This window comes from Saprolegnia diclina (assembly GCF_000281045.1).
Source record: "Saprolegnia diclina VS20 unplaced genomic scaffold supercont1.2, whole genome shotgun sequence".
In the NCBI taxonomy this organism is placed as follows: Eukaryota; Oomycota; class Saprolegniomycetes; order Saprolegniales; family Saprolegniaceae; genus Saprolegnia; species Saprolegnia diclina.
In genome coordinates, this window is record NW_008246069.1 from 1,319,882 (window position 1) to 1,340,098 (window position 20,217).

General features: G+C 57.3%; 9 protein-coding genes across 10 annotated transcripts; 5 read left to right on the forward strand and 4 right to left on the reverse strand.

Moving 5' to 3' along the window:
* Window positions 1-1,164: 1,164 nt before the first annotated feature.
* Window positions 1,165-5,802, forward strand: SDRG_01053 (hypothetical protein). Its single transcript, XM_008606562.1, has 8 exons — window positions 1,165-1,456; window positions 1,504-1,629; window positions 1,674-2,081; window positions 2,144-2,294; window positions 2,344-2,501; window positions 2,543-2,990; window positions 3,054-3,278; window positions 3,331-5,802. The coding sequence occupies exons 1-8, from the start codon at window positions 1,175-1,177 to the stop codon at window positions 5,676-5,678; spliced, it is 4,146 nt and encodes a 1,381-aa protein (XP_008604784.1). The 5' UTR covers window positions 1,165-1,174; the 3' UTR covers window positions 5,679-5,802.
* SDRG_01054 (hypothetical protein) lies at window positions 5,716-7,248 on the reverse strand. The gene is made up of 9 exons (XM_008606563.1): window positions 7,037-7,248; window positions 6,895-6,990; window positions 6,741-6,836; window positions 6,489-6,698; window positions 6,337-6,441; window positions 6,189-6,287; window positions 6,045-6,143; window positions 5,901-5,999; window positions 5,716-5,856 (listed from the first exon to the last, which is right to left on the reverse strand). The coding sequence occupies exons 1-9, from the start codon at window positions 7,211-7,213 to the stop codon at window positions 5,773-5,775; spliced, it is 1,065 nt and encodes a 354-aa protein (XP_008604785.1). The 5' UTR covers window positions 7,214-7,248; the 3' UTR covers window positions 5,716-5,772.
* Window positions 7,249-7,430: 182 nt separating this feature from the next.
* SDRG_01055 (hypothetical protein) lies at window positions 7,431-10,360 on the reverse strand. The gene is made up of 12 exons (XM_008606564.1): window positions 10,239-10,360; window positions 10,169-10,197; window positions 9,673-10,119; window positions 9,457-9,626; window positions 9,254-9,396; window positions 9,031-9,206; window positions 8,663-8,980; window positions 8,513-8,620; window positions 8,283-8,459; window positions 8,121-8,235; window positions 7,547-8,070; window positions 7,431-7,486 (listed from the first exon to the last, which is right to left on the reverse strand). Exons 1-11 carry the CDS (start codon window positions 10,339-10,341, stop codon window positions 7,997-7,999), a joined length of 1,860 nt encoding a protein of 619 aa, XP_008604786.1. The 5' UTR covers window positions 10,342-10,360; the 3' UTR covers window positions 7,431-7,486; window positions 7,547-7,996.
* Window positions 10,361-11,024: 664 nt separating this feature from the next.
* Window positions 11,025-11,689, reverse strand: SDRG_01056 (hypothetical protein). The gene has a single exon (XM_008606565.1). It carries the CDS (start codon window positions 11,655-11,657, stop codon window positions 11,052-11,054), a length of 606 nt encoding a protein of 201 aa, XP_008604787.1. The 5' UTR covers window positions 11,658-11,689; the 3' UTR covers window positions 11,025-11,051.
* Window positions 11,690-12,696: 1,007 nt separating this feature from the next.
* Window positions 12,697-13,734, forward strand: SDRG_01057 (hypothetical protein). The gene has a single exon (XM_008606566.1). The coding sequence runs from the start codon at window positions 12,728-12,730 to the stop codon at window positions 13,670-13,672; it is 945 nt and encodes a 314-aa protein (XP_008604788.1). The 5' UTR covers window positions 12,697-12,727; the 3' UTR covers window positions 13,673-13,734.
* Window positions 13,735-14,179: 445 nt separating this feature from the next.
* On the forward strand, window positions 14,180-15,222 carry SDRG_01058 (hypothetical protein). Its single transcript, XM_008606567.1, has 2 exons — window positions 14,180-14,372; window positions 14,423-15,222. The coding sequence occupies exons 1-2, from the start codon at window positions 14,249-14,251 to the stop codon at window positions 15,160-15,162; spliced, it is 864 nt and encodes a 287-aa protein (XP_008604789.1). The 5' UTR covers window positions 14,180-14,248; the 3' UTR covers window positions 15,163-15,222.
* Window positions 15,223-15,417: 195 nt separating this feature from the next.
* SDRG_01059 (hypothetical protein) lies at window positions 15,418-16,121 on the forward strand. Its single transcript, XM_008606568.1, has 4 exons — window positions 15,418-15,474; window positions 15,522-15,753; window positions 15,809-15,902; window positions 15,952-16,121. The coding sequence occupies exons 1-4, from the start codon at window positions 15,441-15,443 to the stop codon at window positions 16,015-16,017; spliced, it is 426 nt and encodes a 141-aa protein (XP_008604790.1). The 5' UTR covers window positions 15,418-15,440; the 3' UTR covers window positions 16,018-16,121.
* SDRG_01060 lies at window positions 16,095-18,899 on the reverse strand. 2 transcript variants are annotated; one of them, XM_008606570.1, is made up of 14 exons: window positions 18,593-18,899; window positions 18,391-18,546; window positions 17,973-18,347; window positions 17,862-17,924; window positions 17,684-17,815; window positions 17,537-17,632; window positions 17,394-17,492; window positions 17,188-17,349; window positions 17,017-17,136; window positions 16,886-16,970; window positions 16,610-16,836; window positions 16,458-16,563; window positions 16,313-16,411; window positions 16,095-16,257 (listed from the first exon to the last, which is right to left on the reverse strand). In XM_008606570.1, the coding sequence occupies exons 1-13, from the start codon at window positions 18,890-18,892 to the stop codon at window positions 16,314-16,316; spliced, it is 2,019 nt and encodes a 672-aa protein (XP_008604792.1). In that variant the 5' UTR covers window positions 18,893-18,899; the 3' UTR covers window positions 16,095-16,257; window position 16,313. The 2 variants fall into 2 exon arrangements, with proteins under 2 accessions (XP_008604792.1, XP_008604791.1); XM_008606569.1 differs by lacking the exon at window positions 16,095-16,257 and having other exon boundaries at window positions 16,271-16,411.
* A 575-nt stretch (window positions 18,900-19,474) lies between these two features.
* On the forward strand, window positions 19,475-20,156 carry SDRG_01061 (hypothetical protein; the record flags this gene model as incomplete). The annotated part of the gene is made up of 2 exons (XM_008606571.1): window positions 19,475-20,044; window positions 20,094-20,156. 2 exons carry the CDS (start codon window positions 19,475-19,477, stop codon window positions 20,154-20,156), a joined length of 633 nt encoding a protein of 210 aa, XP_008604793.1.
* Window positions 20,157-20,217: the final 61 nt, after the last annotated feature.

Sequence of the window (20,217 nt, forward strand, 5' to 3'; positions counted from 1 at the left end):
AGACGACGATGCAACGCACGTTCTCTCGGTCGTTGGCAGCTCCAAGTTGACCACGTTCAGCTGTTTTGTACTAGGACGCTATAGCGTTGGTTTCCAGTCGGATATCGTACGGCAGACGTGAAAGAGGTGAGCTATCACTCATATTCGATGATGACTTTATACATATTTGACGCGGATCAACGAATTGTGTGACTGCGTCGTTCCTGGCCATAATGTGGCCAGGTAAACGCCATGTCGATGTTCTATCGTTCGTCGATTGATGTCAAGACTGCGAGTTTAGTCGTCGAAACCAACGCGCCATTGTTGTCGTTGAAGTAGGTCGACTAAAACAATACCATTTTCGATGCTCTACCATTAGGGAAAAAGAAACAGGTGTTGCAACACATGTTGCTGCACAACCCCGTGCAAACGACTAGGATGTCAGTGCTATACTCGCCCCTGATTCCCTCCACTCTTTCCATTCAATGGCTGGGAACAGTAAGTGGGCCTAACCGGCGACGACAGACAGCGAGCTCAATCTATATTCATGGGTCTCGCAAAGGTGGGGATTCTTGCAAGCGGCGGCGAGACATGCCCCGCTCTGTCGCTGCACTGACCACTACCGTCTTCTTCGAGCAAGTGACCGACAAAGACCCAGCGACCTCAACTCTCGGCTCGTTGCCCCAACAGAGCTACATTTTGGGTCGCGTAGCTAACGTCGTTGTTGTACACTTTACACTCCATCATCTTCCATGGTAGGGCGACCAAATCGCTTCCATAGCACTTGTAGACGCTTATTAGCTTGCGGCGTCGCCATCTTTCCCATAGCAATTGCCATTTTCCCCATAGTACAATGCACTAATACCCCAAGATCCTTTGCGTAGCGCCGTGCCGAGTGTATGTCAGTGTGCAGTACAGTATTGCGGGAGCCTTACACCAAGACAAGCATGACCGTGGAAGATGATCTGCCAAGGTTGTAGATCCGTGGCAATACTAGTAACAAGCTTATCTACTGGACCCTGAGCTCCGGTCAACCTGAAGCCACTCGACTCGCCGAGCGTTTACGCACATGTCGGGCTGACGGTAAACCGAGCCGTCTCTACGAGCGCACTGCAAGTTTGTATGCGCCAGTTGTGTATCCGGATCCGGATAATCGAACCGACCAGTTTCTTGTCACATTGACACTGGCGAGACCATGGTAGCAAGCTCTGGCGCGCTGCTGCTGCTGGCCGCTCTTGCTGCACCTGCGTATGCGCAGGTACCGACGGCGAAGCTCCCGACGACCCTCTCCAAGTGCAAGTACTCGAACGCCAACACGTGCGTGGACAACCCGCAGACCAACCCAGTCGCGACCACGCTCGGCCTCCCAGCCTTTAGCCGAGGCCCGGGCACGTGCTCCATGATGGGCGTCGCCTCGATTCCGGGCCTGAGCGCGAGCGCGACGCGGCCTGCGCTCTACACGCCCACGACGGCCATCGTAATCCGCTGCGCCTCCGCGCCGGGTGCTCACTCTTTGCATCGTAGGACGCGTACGCCAAGAGCGGGCTCCGAAACAAGTTTTCCGCGTGGAACGCGACCAACCAAGCCGCCTTCCAGCTCGACTGTCCGCTCTTCTACCAAGACCAGATCCTCAGCGGCAAGCAAGACTACGTACGTCCGCTTGACGAGGTGTTGGCATCTCACGCGCCTTGTAGCTCTGCTGCACGGAGGACCAGTATGTGGTCATGCAGACGCAGTACCGGATGATCAGCGGTCTCTGCGAAACCTCCAAGCGTGTGCTCCAGAACGTCTGGTGCAGCTACGCGTGCCACCCGAACCAAGCACTCTTTATCAACGTCGACCAGGTTCACTACTACCCGTCGGCGACCGACCCGACGACGTCGTACCCGGCGATCGAAGAGGTCACCTACTATGTCGGCGACAACTGGGCGCGCGACGTTTACGACTACAGCAAGGCCGACCTCATCGCCAAAGTGCTTTGCCAGCCCCAAGCCGGCTGCTCGTCGGGCCTCGGGCTCCTCAACCGCATGGGCCAGTACCAGCTCAACGGCATTGGGTCGCCCAACCAAGTCAACTTTGTCGCAGCATCGACGCTGCCATTGGTACGCGGATCGATCCCGTGCGACTGCATTTTTATTTATTTTTGTTTTTTCGTTGTTGCTAGGCGGACGTGTGCCCGTGTACCCGTGCGACGTCGAATGCCACGGTCGCGAATGCCTCTTGTATCTTGCCGCTTGACCAAGTGCTGCCGACGTGCGTCGGCGTCTGCGGCTCGGTCTGCGACGCGCCAAGTCCCGCGCTTCCCTACACAGCGAGTCGGCTACTCGAGTATGTCTCAGCCCTACATTAATCCAACTCGACTAGGCTGCGTTGGTGCAACGACAACGGGCAACCGCAACAACTCGGCCGGCAACGGCACGTCGTCGATTTGGGCGCCGCTCTGGGCGAGCATGGAGGACAACATCAAGCCCAGCGACTATACAAGCCTCAACACGGCGCTTATGATCGTGATTGCTCTCCTTGTACGACACGTTGCTGCCGCCCAAACTCACTCGGTTCGTAGATCGTATTTGTGCTGAGTGGCGGCTGGTATCTCCACCGACTGGCGCTTTTGGAGGAGAAGGAAGACGAGCCGAGTGCGACAGCGGCTCCGGTCAACGCCAGTCGCGTCAATACGCTGGCCACGCATCTCATGCGGCAGTGGGCACTCTTTGTATGTCGCCGCCCGTACCACGTGCTCACGGTGGTCCTCGCGCTCGCCGCGTTTTGCAGCGCTGGACTGCACAAGACGGTGATCCAGACCGACCCGATCAAGCTCTGGGTGGCCGAGTCGAGCCGCGCGTACAAGGAGCGCGATCGCTTTGGCCAGCTCTTTATGCCGTTTTACCGCACGGAGCAGGTCATTTTGACTCCGAAAGACGGCGGACCGATTGGCCGCGTGGACGTTCTCCGCGCCGCGCTGCAGATCCAAGACCAAATCAAGCAGCTCCACGTGCCGTTCAATGGCCGGCGTACGTACCGTGTTTTTGGTGTATGGAAAACTTGAAAGATTGATTCATATATTTGCGATGTAGAGATTGGCGTCGAAGACATTTGCTGGCGCGCGACCGGCACGGGCTGCACGATCAACGCGATCACGCAGTACTTCCAGAACGACTTGGCGACTTTTGAGATCTACGCGTCGAACGGCATGGCGCTCGACCACTTTCAAAACTGTCTCTTCTCGCCGTCGTACGCAGACGTGGCGTCGTGCCAAAAGCTCGCTGCCAAGAACGTGGTCCTGCCCGCCAGCATGAGCGGTACCTTGCGTCGGCGTCTCTCCTTGTTCTTTGACCATGTTTTGATGCGTAGACTGCCCGTGTCTCTCTGCGTACGGCGCCCCCATGGACATGTACACGACGGTGCTTGGCGGCACGCCGCCCAACGCGACCAACAATGCCAATCTGTACATCAACTCGACGACGCTGCTCTCGACGATCCTTGCCTACAACTACTATGACGATGCGCAAAACGCGCCGGCGGTCGCGTGGGAGCGGGGTTACATTGACCTTCTCCAGTCCCTTGCGTCGACGAACGGGGTGTTTGACGTCGCGTTCTCGGCGGAAACGTCGATTGCCGATGAAATTGCAGTCGCCAGCAAGAGCGACGTGACGCCCGCGCTTCTCAGCTACTGCCTCATGATCCTCTACGTGACGCTTGGCATCAACCGCTGGAAGATGTCGAGTCTGCGCCAGAGCTGGCGCGAAGCCAAGCTCACGCTCGGGTTTTGCGGCATCTTGCTCATCTTGCTCGCAGTCGTCTCGACGATCGGACTCTTTTCGTGGACCGGCGCCGCCGTGCAGATTGTCATTATGGAAGTCGTGCCGTTTCTGACGCTGGCCATTGGCGTCGACAATATCTTTTTGATGCTCCACGAGATCCGGCGGGTCCAAGACGACGCGACCCGCCACGGCCAGCCGCTTGTCGTCGACGACATCATTGCCAGTGCTGTGGCATCGATTGGCCCGAGCATTGGGATGGCGTCGATCATCGAAGCGATCGCGTTTGTCTTTGGCTGCATTAGCCCGATGCCGGCGGTGTTGTGGTTTGCCGCCTTCTCGGCCGCTGCGGTGGCCATCAACTTTGTGTTTCAAATGACGCTCTTCTTGTCGCTGGTCGTGCTCGACAAGCGGCGCGAGCTCGCTCAACTCGCCCCGGTCATGGACCTCGCCGAACGCATCGACATTGGCGACCTTCAGATTGTGACTCTGACGTGGATCCAGCGCGTCGTTGGTGCGTACGCCGACGTTTTGGCCAAGCCTTTGGTCAAAGCGATCGTCCTATGTGTCTTTATGACGGCAACCGGTCTCTCGATCTACTCGGTCGAGTCGCTCGAGCAAGGACTCGACAATGCCGATGCAATGCCCTCGAAATCGTACCTCATCACGTACTTCGACACGATCAACGTGGCGCTGGAAACGGGACCACCCATCTTTTACATTGTCGAGAGTGGCTACAAGGGCAACCCCGTGTTTGACTACGCCAACATGTCGACCGTGCCCGCGTTTTGCACGTCGAAAGCGTTTTGCAGCCCATTTTCCGTGCCCAACGTCGTCTCGGCGCTCGGCAACTCGGGCGTCTCGACCATCACGCACACGAGCCCCGGCGTCGTGCACTCTTGGATGGACGACTTTTGGCCATTTGTGGGCGCGCAGTCGGCGTGCTGCCGCGTCGACAAGACCTCGGGCAACTACCTCCCGCTCAACGCGTCGGATGCAGCGTACATGGCAGCGCGCGACGCGGCCGACACGTGTTTTCCGCTCACGTCGACCGCGCCACCGGTACCGGCGTCGAGCTTTATGTCGCTCTTTCGCATCTTTGCCTCGGCGAATGCCGGCCCGCTCTGCTCGCACGGCGGCGGTTCGATCTACCGCGGCCAGTTTAGCATTGACGAGCACCCGATCCCGGTGCTGAGTGCGACGTCGGCGGGGCTGCCGCTTAGCAACCCGAACGCAGGCAAGGCGGTGACAGCGGCGTCGTACATGGCGATTTCGACGGCCAACCCGACCCAAGGCGACTACATTGCGAGCTACAAGCAAGCACGGCATGCGGCGCAGTATATGAGCGACAAGTCGGGCGTCCACGTGTGGGCCTACTCGATTTTCTTTTGCTTTTTCGACCAGTACCTCACGATCGTCCACGACACGCTTCTCCTCGTCGGCCTCGTCTTGATTGCAGTCTTTGTACTGCATGTGCTGTGCTTTGGCGCGTTCTGGACGCCATTTTTGGTGACGCTGACGATCGCCAACCTCTGCGTCTGCGTCGCGGGCCTCATGGAGCCGATTGGCATCCTCTTGAACGGGCTCAGTCTGGTCAACCTCATCATCGCCGGTGGCATCTCGGTCGAGTTTTGCTCGCACCTCGCGCGGTCGTTCCATTTTGGAAAAGCAACGAGCGGCAATGCGCGCATGAAGGAAGCGCTGCGGCATGTGATGGCGTCCGTCATCTTTGGCATTACGATCACCAAGATTGTGGGCTTGAGCGCGCTCACGCTGGCCGACTCGCGCATCTTTCAAAAGTACTACTTTCGCATGTACCTCACGATCGTGCTCTGCGGGATCCTCCACGGCATGGTGCTCTTGCCCGTGCTCCTCAGTCTCTCGGTCGACCTCCCGCGGCTCTGGACGAAGCGTCGCGCGCCCATCTCGATCCAACCGTAGCGCGTTGATACCTTGATACTTTGGGTCGAAACAAGGATGCAGTGAAATCGACCAACGTTTTTGACGTGCTAGCATTTGCAGTGTGGAAACGCCGCTAACGTTGCAAGGCGTCCTGGACGAGCGCCAGGACGCCCGCATGCCCACTGGTCACAGCGGCCGACAGCACCGACTCGCCAGCCTACATATACCATCGTCGTCCAAATTCAACGCCGGACGACGTACTTGAGTGCACTTGTGGACGTCAGCCCCGGCCTCGAGCAAGGTGGCCACCACATCGGGATGACGGCGGAGCGCAGCGTCGTAGAGAGGCGAGATGCCAGCCTACGTAGCCACGAGTCGTGTTGCAACTCTATGCACACTATGTACGGTGCAGCAGTGGTTCACATCAGCCGACGCTGCAATGAGGCGGGTGACGACACCGTTATGGCCGTACCAGGCAGCGATCGCCAGCGATGTATCGCCGTCCTACGGAAACCGTGGGCGGCCCTCTCGTCATCGACAGCAGCGTACGCTTGAGCACATGTCGACGGTGGCGTCTGCAGCGAGTAGCACGTCGACAAGCGCCTCGTTGTTGTTCCGGGCGGCGCAGTACAGCGCCGAGCGACCACTCTACAACTGACACGATGAGCTTTTTCGGCAGGAGCATGACGCTGATGACAGGAAGCGCGACGGCGTCGACGTTGGCACCGGCGTCGATGAGCAGCGCAAGGACGGAGGGCTGCACGCCCCGGGAGGCCGCGTACACCAGGATCGGTATAGAGTTCTATGGGAATCGCGTGTCGGGGCCCACTCACACAAGGAACGACATACCCGAATGCTCGTGTTGGCATCGGCGCCAGCGCCAAGAAAGAGCGAGACGAGGTCGGGACGGTCCTGATGCACCGCGAGCTCGAAGGGCGTCATATTGGCTGCCGATGATCGGGACGTCTGCGTCATCACGCTTGGGTCCGCAGCCACGAGCAGCGCCACAATCGGGACGTGGCCCAACAGCATCGCTAGCATCGTCATGGAAACCCCATCCTACAATGTGTTGAGTGCACGGATGAGCGAGCATCGTCCGACATGGGTCGCATGCGGGTCGGCCCCCGCGTCTAAGAGCACTCGCACGCAGTCTTCGCTGCCGCGTTTCACCGCAGCAAGCAGCGGTGCGCCACCTCGCTACAGATATAAAACGCAGGATTGTCAGCGCCAAACGCGCCTCAAGAGCAAATCGTACGCCAGTGGTGGCGTTCGGAGAGACCCCGGCCGCCAAGAGCGTAGCCACCTCGGCCACGTCGCCGTTGGCCGCGGCTGTTGTCAGTGGAGACGGCTCCTATTGATGGTGCGTAAGGCGATAGCGCATTCGAATCGGGTCGTACGGGCGTGAAGAGCCCGGCCGCAGTAATCGCCGAGACGGCAGCGGCCGTCACCACGGCCGTCTGCGTGACGAGGCGCAAATACGACGAGGTGCGTTGCGTGGCAGCGTGTGTCGAGGCGGCGCGCCAGCCAAGAGCGCGTCGACCGAGCTGCGCGAGACGTCGCTGTGTCATGAGCATGGTGGCGCGTTCGCGGGGCTTCAAAGTGACGACGGGCAACAACACTTCAACCCGTCACACACATTACCACAACCCTGACGGGTTGTAGACACATATCCGGATTGCATCCGGATACGTGCAGCTCAGGAGGCGTCGTCTGAACACGCCAAGCCATGATTGACGGTCCTCACCTTGAACCAAGAGTACATAATTATCATATGATATTTATGTACTCTTGCCTTGAACGTACTAGTACTTGATGATACCTTTGTGGGCTACCGGCCGTCGCAGCGACTAGTGTACTGAGGGTTAGTCCATTGTTTTGTTGCCCTGGATTGGATCCTGAACCCTAACTGCGCATGCTGGCGACTCGTACGACCGAGTATCCTCGATACAAGTTGTCATTTCAAATGTGTCTAGCATGGAACAAAATAGAACGGTTTCGAAATTTGTACGAGCTGCTAGTTGAAAGCAAACTGCGCTGCGAGCGGCACATGGTCCGAGCCACAGATTGGCAACGTAGCTCAGCAACGGCAGAGATTTTCAATGGCTGTGCTATCGTGCATCATGACCCCGTTCACAGTCGTAAACGCGGGCTCTTTGCTAGAGTCGTCCGTCGCGTAGTTCGCACTGGTCCGGTATCCATTGCGGCGTCCAAAACGTATCGTAGAAATCCACCTTCTAAACACAAGTTTATCGAGTGTTCCACAACAAAGTAGCGACGAATCGAGGCATTATTCAACGAATTTTGGTTGTTCCACACAGGACACTGTTGTGATCTTCGACATCTGGCAGAAAATGAAGCTACTCGGCGGCAACTCGATCGGTCGACTCGACGGCCGGCAGCGCCGACTGATGGTGCCACATGGACGCATACGCTACCATAGTAGATCCTTAGCCCATACACAATAGTGTCTAGCAAACGTACCGCCTTGCTTTTGCATCAGCACGTCGTGCGCACCAACTTCAACCACTTGGCCGCGTTCGAGGACAACGATTTGCTCGGCGTGCTGGATCGTCGAGAGGCGGTGCGCAATCACGAGCTAGCACCAACACTAGTGTCTCTCGAGACAACTACAAAAGCACGTACAGTCGTTCGGTCGGCGCAAATCTCGAGCAGCGACTGGTAAATGCTGCGCTCCGTTCGCGTGTCGAGTGCTGACGTCGCTTCGTCGAGGATCATGACGCGCGGGTTCTTGAGAATTGCCCGCGCTATCGCAACGCGCTGTTTCTCGCCACCCGAGAGCTTGAGCCCGCGCTCGCCGACCTAAGTATGGGCAAACCCTAACTCATTTCGCCAACGAGAGCCAATGTATGTACGCGGGTCTGGAAGCCCAAGGGCAACGTCATCACGAAATCGTAGAGCTTGGCCGACTTGGCTGCTTCAAGAACGTCGGCTTCGGTCGCGTCGTGACGGCCATATTGAATCTAGTCGGATACGAGTCGATAGGAGCTTTGACAATAATGTACATTGTAGAAGATGGTGTCGTTGAACATGACGGCGTCTTGGGGCACGATACCGATCGCTTGACGCAATGACGCCTGCGTCACCTTGGCCACGTCTTGTCCGTCAATCAAAATACGTCCGGACGTCACGTCGTAAAAGCGAAAGAGCAGTCGACTCAGCGTGCTCTTGCCCGCGCCCGTCGCGCCCACGACCGCGAGCGTGTGCCCCGGGGCAATCGTCAGATTGATGTCCTTGAGACCGTTCGCATATGGCTGTCCGGGGTACGAGAACCCCACGTGCTCGAACGTCACGGCGCTTTGGTGGGGCGCCAGGACCAGTGCCTATCATAGACGCGGTCACTACTAAATTTGACAAAACAAGTCTTTTATACCTTGGCCCCGGGCATGTCCTGGATGTCGGGTTCCACGAGGAGAATCTCGACCAAGTTGGACATGTCGACAATTGACTGCATGATGGTGTTATAGATCGCACCGAGCGAGTCGAGGGGCTTGAAGATCTGGGTGACGTAGCTGCCGACGGCCACGAAATCGCCGACGGTAAGTGTTCCTAGGGTTCGGTTTCGTATAGGGGTAGGGGTGGTCTCGAAATCGTACCTTGCTTGATCTTGGCGGCGGCAATGAGAAGGCAAAGCAACAAGCAAATGCCTTGGATGAGCTGCTGCGCCACGTTGATCGAGTTGGTAAGGCCTCGCGTTAAGAACGCCGACTGCTGGAAGGACGCAATGCTGCCCAGGTACCTAAATGTCCAAAATAGCTAAAATGTATCGAAAATACGTCGAAATCTTGTCAAATCGTACCGGTCGCACTCGTACTGCTCCGAGCAAAAGTACTTGACCGTCTCAAAGTTGGTGAGACTGTCGACGGCCTTTTCGTTGGCATCGTTGTCGTGCTTGTTGCTGGTCTTTTTAAACCGGAGGCGGACTCGAGTGCCGAGGACCGTCACCGTGACATAGACGACCACGCTCACCTACACGCTCTTGAGCTTTTCGCTGTAAAAAATACGTGCAATGTACCCCAATGACCAGCGTCAGGAGCTGCTCGTGGAACGCGAAGAAGAAAATACCGCCGACCGCAATCACCTCGAGGATCGTGGGTACTAGGCGGAAGAAGAGCACGTTCACGACCGAGTCGGTGCTGTCGATGCCACGGTCCAGCACCCGCATGACCTTGCCCGTCTTCTTGGTCAAATGAAAGTGCATCGACATGGCATGCAAATGCGTAAAGACCTTGGCCGACACCTCCTTGTACGCGCTTTGCATCACGCGCAGGTAGAGGAACGTCTGCAGCTGCTTGGAGCTGTTGGAGAGGAAGAGGAACCCGACGTACGTCGCAATGGCGGCCACGGGGACCTCGGCGGTCGCGATGAGCTCGTTCGTTGCCTCCTTGAGGTACAGAGGCGCGAGGACGCGAAAGGCGCGCGACGCGCCGACGAGCGAGACGGATGTAATGGCCCGCAGGCGCTACGCGTATGCATGTGAGCCTGCTGCCAGAGTATGCATCGTGCTCTACCAGCGCCCAGCTGTCCTTGGGCCAAAAGTCTACCAGGGCCATGAGCGAGCGGCAAGGTTGATGGACGTACATGGCTTGATGAGCACGCCGAGCTCGGTGAGCGGGACGTCTTGGCCGTCGCCGGCCTCGAGGTCTTCGTAGCCGTACTGCTTCATCTGCGCCCGGGGACCCATCGTGTGCGTTCGTTGGATCGTCCAGTTGTGTCATTTTAGCCCGGCGAAAGATAGCGAGCATTGGAATCGAGCATTTTAAAATGCAGGCCATCGTGTGGTGTCGTTCAAGTAGTGGAGGCGATAGCGTTGCCGTTTCTAATCTCGAGCTTGAGTATGCCATGTCTTATTAGCGGTAGTTGTGCACAAGGTACTACGACGTACCTCGACGCGGTGCTAGCGTCCACACGGTTGTGATGAATCTATATTAAATAATATACGATTTGCTCGATTGGGCAAACTCTGTGCGCCTGGCCGATCTGCCCGATCGCAGATCTGTCGACCACACCGCTACACTACACGAGCTTTTAGAAGAGCGTCAACGTCCTTGGCGCGTTCTTTCTGTCCGGACGCTCCACCGCCACTCAAATGCGAGCTGACTGCTCAGTACATCCCCTGTTGGACTGACAGCGAGTTAGATAATCAAATCCACTGCTTCAAACACTGTTTTAGACTCTGTTTTGTATCAACATCGTCGCTTGCTCCGATGCAAGCGATTCTGCGACCTACTAGTACTATATTCAGTACCACAATCGCAGCACCGAGCAGACAATTGTCTGCGCTACTCCGTTGTTGGCTCGCCCAGGGGTAGGCCTTCGGTCTATCCTAGTTTACGCATACGAAACAGCGTCCGACTCGCACGTCGATGCACTTTGAAAAAGGACTTTGTATTTTTACTGGATATTGCAGGCTCGCGACGGCGTCGACTCGACTTGCATCGTCCATGGCCCGCTGTACGACGTCCGTTCGAGGCGAATAAACGGCAGTCGGAAGCGACTCGCAAGGTCGCGGCCCTCCCGCTGCACGAGCGCCATCTCCTCGGGCTCTTCGGTCGCGTCAAACGTGTAGAAGACGCCTCGCAGCTGCTTCCACGAGGCGACGGCGCCCACTTCGCACATGGCGTCGGACTTGGCCATGCTCGCGCAGACGTCGGCGAGCGAGCTCACTTGTGGCTTGCTGGCGTGTGTGAGCACCGACCGCTCCCACTCGCCTCGGCTCTGCGGCGCCGTTGTTTTGGCAACGTACGCGCTGTACGTCGGGTGCAAATAGAGTTTGAGGCCGACGTCCGAAGTGTAGAAGGACCGCGCGGCGCTTGTATCGAGAAGGAGGCCGGTGAGCGCTTTCCGCAGGCTCTCGCCGTACAGCTTGACGCTCGACCCGGCAAAGAAGACCGAGGTGGAGAGCAAGATGGGCTCGGCTTTAACCGCGGTGAGCAGCTTGCTCATGGTCGCTATCGGCTTGGTGCTGAGGAGGTACGCGTCGCGGGGGACGTTGTCCATGGCGCATGTAACGGCTCCGAGCACCAAGTTGCACACTTGGTTCGTGCACCCTGCGACTCGACTCGGCTATTGTTGCATCTCACGCTTTCTACTTGGTACAGTTGTGCTGGTACCTCCATCAGGAGTCATAAACTCGTAGATGTGGCAGGACTGTCGTGCTCTCTCATCACAAAAACATCCAGATCTTAGCGTCATAGAGGTTGAGAGCTTAGGTCCAACCAAGCTGCCTTTCCCTTCTTGCATTGTTGGAAGCCAATACGGCACCTCGATCGTGATTCAAGTTATTACGTGCTGGTGGCGCGGGGCAAAGGTTGTCCACGATGCGTGTCCCACTAGTATGCAAACCGTCGCCGTAACATTATTGCCTTTCTGATGCATTCTGATCAACGTGCATAGCTCGGTTTGGAACAACAGCCTTCAACAGCTAGATCCACCAAGGATAAAATGCATTTATTGACGTCCACGTGGATGCCATTTGGTGGGTGCAGACGCAGCGTTTTGACCTTGTATCATCGACGCTGAATGTTGATTCCTCGAATATGTTGATTCCTCGAATTTGTGTTCCTATTCCATGGGAGGGAATGTAGTCAGCCTCGATATCAACGAGGAAGAAGCTATGGCATCCAACGGCTTCCAGAAGATGCTATTCCTGTCGCGCGACACGGCCATGCACCGTGCCGACTTCTCATCCCTTCGGAGCTCCTCCCACTCCTCCTTCTCGACCGAACAAACGCGTCGTGCTTTGTCCGCCTACACATTTCCAGCACACACATGGTCTAGAACTGCCTTGGTTTACGTCTTCTTCCGCAAACAAACGGTCCTTCGTTCGATCGAGCAATGGACGGCTGGTCTCGGTGGACCCTCTTGGCCATGCAACGTCGCCTCACATCCTTTTGGAATTCTGAACCGTGTTCGAATCCTCGACAACGCGCAATTCTGGCTTTTGATTGGCGGCTCTAATTTTACAGCTGACCAATCACATACCTGGATTGCATTGAGTCAAATCTTGAACGCCTCTGCCATGTACGCCAGTTGTCAACTTGCCTGTCCGACGCATCTTCTTCCTGACAATGAGCCTCAAGCGCACGCTGCTGGCGCTGGCGCCGTACGGGGCGCCCTTGGGTCTCGCCATCATCCTCGGCGTTGGCCTCGGCCTCGGCTTTGCACTCGACGCCAACGCCAACGTGCCCTCGCCGTACAACCGCATCTCGTCGGTCATTGGCTGGATGTACTTTGCGTCCTGGAGCCTGACGTTTTGGCCGCAGATTTTCGTCAACTGGCGCCGGCAGAGCGTCGTGGGCATGGCCATCGACTTTCAGGTCTACAACGTCCCGGGCTTTGTGGGCTACGCGATCTACAATGCATGCTTTTATTGGAACACCAGTGTCCAAGACGACTACAAGGCGCTGCACGGCGGCCACCAAAACAACGTGCAGATCAACGACGTTTTCTTCGCGATTCACGCGCTCGCGGCGACGCTCATCACACTCTACCAGTGCGCAGTGTACGACCGCGGCACCCAAGGCGTCTCGACGACCTGCTGGGTGCTCACCTCCGTCTCGATCGGTGTCTGCGCTGTCTTTTACGCGCTCGTCGTCGTGTTTCCGCACTCGGAGTACTTTACGCTGCTCAACTTTCTCTACTTGCTCAGCTACATCAAGCTCGGCGTGACCTTGATCAAGTACACGCCCCAAGTGTACCTCAACTACACGCGCGAGTCGACGGACGGCTACTCGATCTGGGGCGTGCTCTACGATGTACTCGGCGGCCTACTCTCGATCGGACAGACGCTCATGGACAGCGCGACGACCGACGACTGGAGCGCGATCACGGGCAACCCGGTCAAGTTTGCGCTGGGGCTCGTGGTGGTATTTTACGACCTTGTCTTTATGACGCAGCACTATGTGCTCTATCCGTGCGGTGACGCGGTCGACGAGATGGTGTCGCTCATGAAGCGACATCGCAAAAGCTCGCTCTCGGCCGTCCAAGAGACGACCTTTTTGATCCATGTCTAGACCATTTTGACCATATTATTATCTTATTATTTCCGCAACTACAATTTTTGATTCCTGCTCACAACTAGTTTTGTAGTCAGTGGAGACAAAATTTGTCTACTCGATGGCGCTCGACGATCGTTGGCATGTTCGAGAGTCGTGCTTTGGTTTATTGGGTCCGTTTGGTTGCTTGAGCGTGAACAGTCGTGTTGAGTTCAAGTTCAAGCCATGCACTAGGTGGACGTCGACGGGGTAGACAGCGAGAGTTGATGCGACTCGAGTTGGGAGCGGTTGAGAAGGTACTCGACATTTTGCGTTGCTGACGATAAAGTGGGAGATGCTGCTGCGATTTCAGCGTCAAGACCGTTCAATTCAAAGACAAAAGAGCTGCTGCTCAGTGCGCGTTGGCGTGACGTACTCCTCGACGCCGAGGAATCATGGGGGGAGAGGGGGGCAATGCAAGCTCGGTAGTGAATAGCACCATCTCAAAGGTCGGCGACTAGGAGTCCGAGTGTGCTCTTTGCGGCACGACGGCAAGCCAAAGAAAACGGCGGGCACGATATTTTTACTCGTGTTGGATGGAGCTCTGAGCGAGCGATGCCAACCAAGCCCGAGAAGGCAGCCAAAGCGACTGCCAAGAAGGAGCCCCCCGTCAAAAAAGACGACAAGCTACCGGTATCGCTGCCCAAGATTGGAGCTCCGAAAAGCTCGACCCCCAAAAGTATGGTCCAATGCTACATTATGAATACCATGGTGCGAGTCAGCGTGTAGGCTCGCCAAGCAAGACGTCGTCGACAAGTAGCAAAATGGAGAAGATGCCGAGTCTCGACAAGTCCGAGCTCACACCACGCATTGCGGAAGCCAACGCCGCCACTCCGCCCCCCGACACCACTCCGCCCCCCGACACCACTCCGCCCCCCGACACCACTCCGCCCCCCACGGAACAAGAGACATTAGAAAAGTCGGTCGCTGAAATGGCCTCGGCAGAGAAGGACGCCGCAGAAAAGGAAGCCGCCGAGAAGGAAGCTGCGGAGCGCACCAAGAAGCGCAACGGCAATATCATTCTCAAGTACGAAATGTACTGCGAAGAGTTTCCAATTATTGACGGCTCGACGACGATGGCAGCGATCGACGACGTGTACGCACTCACCTTTGTCATGCCCAACTGCCTCGTGCACCTCTCCACGTACGACCCGCCGACCAAAATCGAGATCGAGTCGCGGGATCCAACCGCCGTCTACGTGCGCGAAGACCCGATTGGGACGTACCAGGACTTAGAGGCCGGTGCAACGTACTACGTGTACGTCGAGCAAGAAGCCGAGCAGCTGGCAAAAGACCAAGCTAAAATGCGCCAAGTCGCCGCGACCATGGATGGTGCGGCGTGGACCGCCCCGTCGACGACTGAAACGTGCAGCTGCGTCAACGGCAACCCGTGCGTCGACGAGTACAACTGCAAAGATTGGCACAACCGGTTTGCTGTCGCAACGACGCACGGCTGGAAAGGGTTTTAGATCCGGTTTGCAAAAAGTACTATAATACGATGCGACCGTCTAATCTTTTGTGCGATATGCTATTCTCCTCAACGCCAACGTCCTTGCATGTTGCCGCTACCAACCGGCATGTTCAAGAAGCAAACAAATCGTTCATGACGTTGCATCTCGATGAAAATACAAACTACATCCAAGCATCGGCCGTCTACTGCGGCACAGCGTTCAAGCTGCCCCCAGGACTCGCGTGGAAACAGCGTACCGTTGACACCGTTGAGCAGGCTCGAAACCGCAATTCAAGAATGGACCCGATGACGACAAATGGCGCCCTCGACGGTATCCGCTGCGATCACCGCCTCGTCCTTGACGCGGAGCCTACGTAGCATTCGCAACCGGTCCACAGACCCAAGCCGCCTTTGACGCGAGCCCGCAGCTTGGCGCTGTTGTCGACCAAATGCGGTCGACGGGTCAACTGCGTCACGACTGGGCGCTCGTGCGCACGCTGCTTGTCTACAAGCTGCGATCGGCGCTCGCGCAGTACAGTACATTTTCGATTCCAAAGGAGGTCGAGGATCAGAAAGCCCTTGTCTTGACCAAGATGGAGACCCAAGAGCGGTACCTCACCATCCCCCAAAACACCCCAAAACCGACCGAGCAACCGAGGACGTAGGGCGCCCTTCACGCTGCAGCGGCTCACGGAAGTGCTCCTAGCACCTCTGACGTACTATAAACAACTCCACAAGTTCCTCAACGCTGTCGAAAAGGTAGCACCGTGCGTCGCACTCTCGGGGCTCAAATCAATCTCGTGTGTAGCTCCTCTTTGTGAGCTCGACCGTCGATCAGCTCACAGCAGACCCGCCGTCCGACTTCAAGGCCTGAGACGCATTCGTCACGCTTGAAGAAGTAGACACAGTAGATACCTACCCCCAATGAACCGCTACATGAGAGGTCGTCGGTTGCATGAGTTTGTCGTGCAATTTTACGATCTGGCAGCCAACTCTACCCCCATATTCGCTGGAAACAAAGGCCCCACTCTACGAGCAACCCTCGGACGCGATCTGCGGCGTCAGATGATTGTGCATCAAGCTTTCGACGCACAGATCGTCGTCGATCTCGAGACTACAAGCAAGAACCCAGGACGATCTTGTCTATGCAAGCGCAAAGCCTTACGAACCTTACTTGTGCAGCTGGTACTGGCCTCCGACATACTCGAGCCGGCCGCGGGCGACGAGCGCCCGCAGAATCGCTGCAAGTTCGCCCGTTGTCTTGTCATCTACCATCTCAAAGTGAAGAAGGGTCGATCATAAGACGCAACGTACAGGGCGTCGGGCCACTCCGGGCAAATGTTGTGAGCATCGTATGGATACGCGGGAGCGGCAACGACTCAAAGTTGGAGAGCATGCCAATGATGTACGATTGCAGGACCTACATGAGCGACAGAATTACGCGTGTCACTCGACACGCCACGTACCTCGATCTCTTGCTCGAGCTGCAAGTCGGACGAGACCGCCGACTCGATCGGGTCCTCGTCGACGGCCGGTGCCGACGTTGCACGCGGCGTAAAGGTTGTACTCTGGAGCGTCAGCACAGCACCGACCAGTGTCAACACACTGTGATGCACCCAGAAGCGCGCATGTCGACGCAGCGCCGCTTCGTCCAACTCCATCGCATCGGCCAGGTCCGACATGGTCCATGACTCTATCCCAAACCCTTGTCAAGTCGGGTGGGACTAGAAGATGCCATCTACCTTGCGTCTCAAAATGCAGGAGAATGGAAGCTTGGATGGACGAGCACGTGAAGGGGGCGTGATGTCCGTTGAGCTCTAGCTCCAACTAACAAATATCCTAATGTCAATGGATGGAAACAAAGACGTCGTACGTCGACCGAGCCAAGCGATGGCATCCATTCGAGCGTACGAGGGTTCTTGAGGACGTGGTAGCTAGCTCTGTACGCCTCGATCGCGTCCGACAGTTGCTTGTGGAGAACAACGTCCTCTGCCTAGGTGGAGAGATGAAGAGCGATGACAACATGACAATATTGCGTTTGGACCTGGAACGGCGGCCAAAAGTGCTGCGACACGATCGTAGCGTCCACGATCGACGCTACGTTGGCCTGGACGCGCTTGCTCTCTTCCACGTCCTTGACCATGATATCGCACGGCTGCAAGCTCTCGTCGCCAAAGCGCAACTTGAGGAGCTCCAGCGTGCGCAGCTAGCGACAAGGTTCTCCCCCAATCGGCAATAGACAAAGTGTACATCGCGGTCTGTGTTGTAGTCGCGGTTCACGAGCAGTCGGTCTGCGAGCATGAGACGGTATTCGTTCACAAACAGTTCTTTCGAGCCGTAAATATTGACCTAGACCACTTGTCAAACCCAACCATTTCGATCCCAGCGCCCACCAGAATGCTGAGAATGTCGTCGTGGGCGCGGGACCGCGCGGTTTTCTTTGGGTCGGCTTCGATCGGGTCGGGCTGCCACGTCTCAGGATCCCCTTCCTACTCAAACGCGCAGGCTATGAGCAACATACCAAGGCCATCCGAACCGACTTCGTCGTCGTCGCTCTCGGCGGTCGTATCGACCAAGCCGTCGCGCCGCAGCTCCTCAAAGAGATCGCCATGTTCATCGTCGGTCAAGCTGGCGACGATGCACCGAATCGTATCCTTGCGCTTCTGAAGGTACTAGTACACAGAATCGCTCGCATCCAGTGTTTTTTCCAGTGGATACCTCGTCAATCAGGCCGCTCACGCCTTCAAGAAGAACACCCCGCTGATCCAAGATGCGGAACGTCTAGATACAGCGAGTCGTCGGCGTCATTCATCGAGAGGCAAGGACGACCTTGATCATACGCGTGTACAGGACGATAATGGCGCTCGTGGCTACACCGGGCTGGAGCAAGCGGCTGGTGATGGCTCGGCGAAATACGGCAAGGAGGTCGCGCTGCTGCTGCGTGATCGCGATCGCATTGGTGAGGTCGGCGATCGCCGGTAGACTCTCTGGGAAGGCTCTGACCATGCTAAAGAGCTCGTTTATGCGAAGGCGGCCAAAGGCCGTGTAGGTATGGAGGCGCAGTACGTCCCGCGGCGACGTGCTGCGACCGACGAGAAGCGTCTCGGCGTACGGCAAGAGCGTCGTCTCGACCCATATCAGCATCGTCTCGAGCAGCGGGACTTCGTACTCGGCCCGACACGTCGATTCGACGCGCGTGTCGATCTACGAGACCAGCGTTACTCTGGAGCGCGACGAGGACGAATACTTGGTGCAAGAAGACGTGCAGGAGCGACGGCTGCGTGAGCTGGAGCCACTCGAGGTACTGCAGCTGGTCGCGCAGGAGGGCCATCGTCATGCCATGCGCAGCGTCGCGTGATGCAATGAGCGCTGTGCCCAGCGCTTCCAACGCCCGCATAAAGACCTACGTGACGAGGATCGCGGCGGCAGACGGAGCATGCACCTCGTACCGTGGCTTGCTCGGCGTCGTGGAAGAGGATCGCGCGAAGGTGGGCTTTGAGGAGCGAGATGATCGGGCGCGCGTGGATCGTCGTCGCCTGGAGGAACGCTGCGACCTCTTCGAGGTTCTGGATCGTCTGGACCGCGTAGGCCAGCGCCGGCGGGACGGCGTCGGCGTCGCCCGCAGCGACGAGCGCCCAGAACTGGCCGGCCGAGTGGTCTCGGAAGATCTGCGTTTGGCACTCGACCAACATGCGCTGGCTCTGGAACGGGTAGGCCGCGAGGCCAGCGAGGGATGCAAGCGAGGCCATTCCGGATCCAAAACCAGTGGGTTTTAATACGCACCTAGCACGTTTTTGGATAAACGTCACGGTTTTATTCGGTCTTTTGATTTACGCATCGGCGTTATTGCGTTTTTCCATTAAAACCTGCGGTAAACGTAAAACGTCCACACGTACCAGGTGCAAGTTGTTGCGCCAGAGCGACTGGGCGGCAATGGACCCGGACGGTGCAACTCTGTTTTCAATTCTGTGCTTCAACGTGTATACGCGTTTGCGTGCGAATGGCTATCGAGGTTTGTCGCCCTGTCTCCTGTTGCCAGGTTCCAGGTTCCGGACCGCCCGGGTCGCCTTGGCGCAGGTTAGAGACCGCTATACTCGGTCGACTGGCTCTGTGATCCTCTTGCAGCACCCGTCGCTCGTCCTGTGGTATGTCCTAGTAGCCCAGTATACCCGTACATTTGAGTCCATCCATCCATGTCACATCTCGTGTGCCGATGACGTGGCACGATGCGCGGGCGGGAATCGCGTGGTCAGAAAGGACGTAACCGTCGTAGCGTCTAGAATCACCGCACTCGACGTGCGTGAAACCGCAGCGACCATAGCGAGGCGGCGATGGCCAGTCCGTGGATCTGGCGGAGTGACGCCGCCGATGCAGACGTAAGCGATTGGCTCGACGCGGTTGTCGACGAGCTGCGCCCGCACCAGCGCGACGAGCTGCAGCGCATCATGACGCACCAACCAGCCTCGACGCGCCTCAAAGTATGGGCTTTGGTTGGCTCTAAAGTCGACGCGAGTGGGTACCTCCACGATGTTTTGCGCGTGCACCACTACCTAGCGCTGCACATGTCGTCGTCGTCCACCGAGTACGCGACGCTGCTCGCGCTCTACGCCAGCTTTGGCGACGACGACGACCGCCGCAGCATGGAGTCTCTCTTGACCGAAACGCTGCACTTGAGCTTGATGGGGCGGGTTCTATCGCGCCACTCGCTGGCTAAGCAGCGCGTTTTGCTCACCTTTATGCACGACGCGTTCGCGTGGCGTCCGTTTCTCGACTGGCTCGGCGCCGACCCCCGAGTCGAGCACGCAGTGCGCACGTACCTCGTGTCGTTGCCGGACGACGATCTCTTCTCGCTCTGGCTGCGGATCCTCGTGCATCTCGCACCCAGCGATCGGCTGCCGTGGGTCGAGCTCACGTATGCCTTTGTCGACGGCGAGACTGTGCTAAGCATAGCGCATGTGTTCCAAGGCCACTGCGCGCTGCCGTCGCTCCTCGTCAATCGGCTCGTGGCACTGACGCCGCTTGCGCTCGATGCCTTTCTTACGCTGCTTGTCGTAGTTTCGGTCGAGGCGGCGGG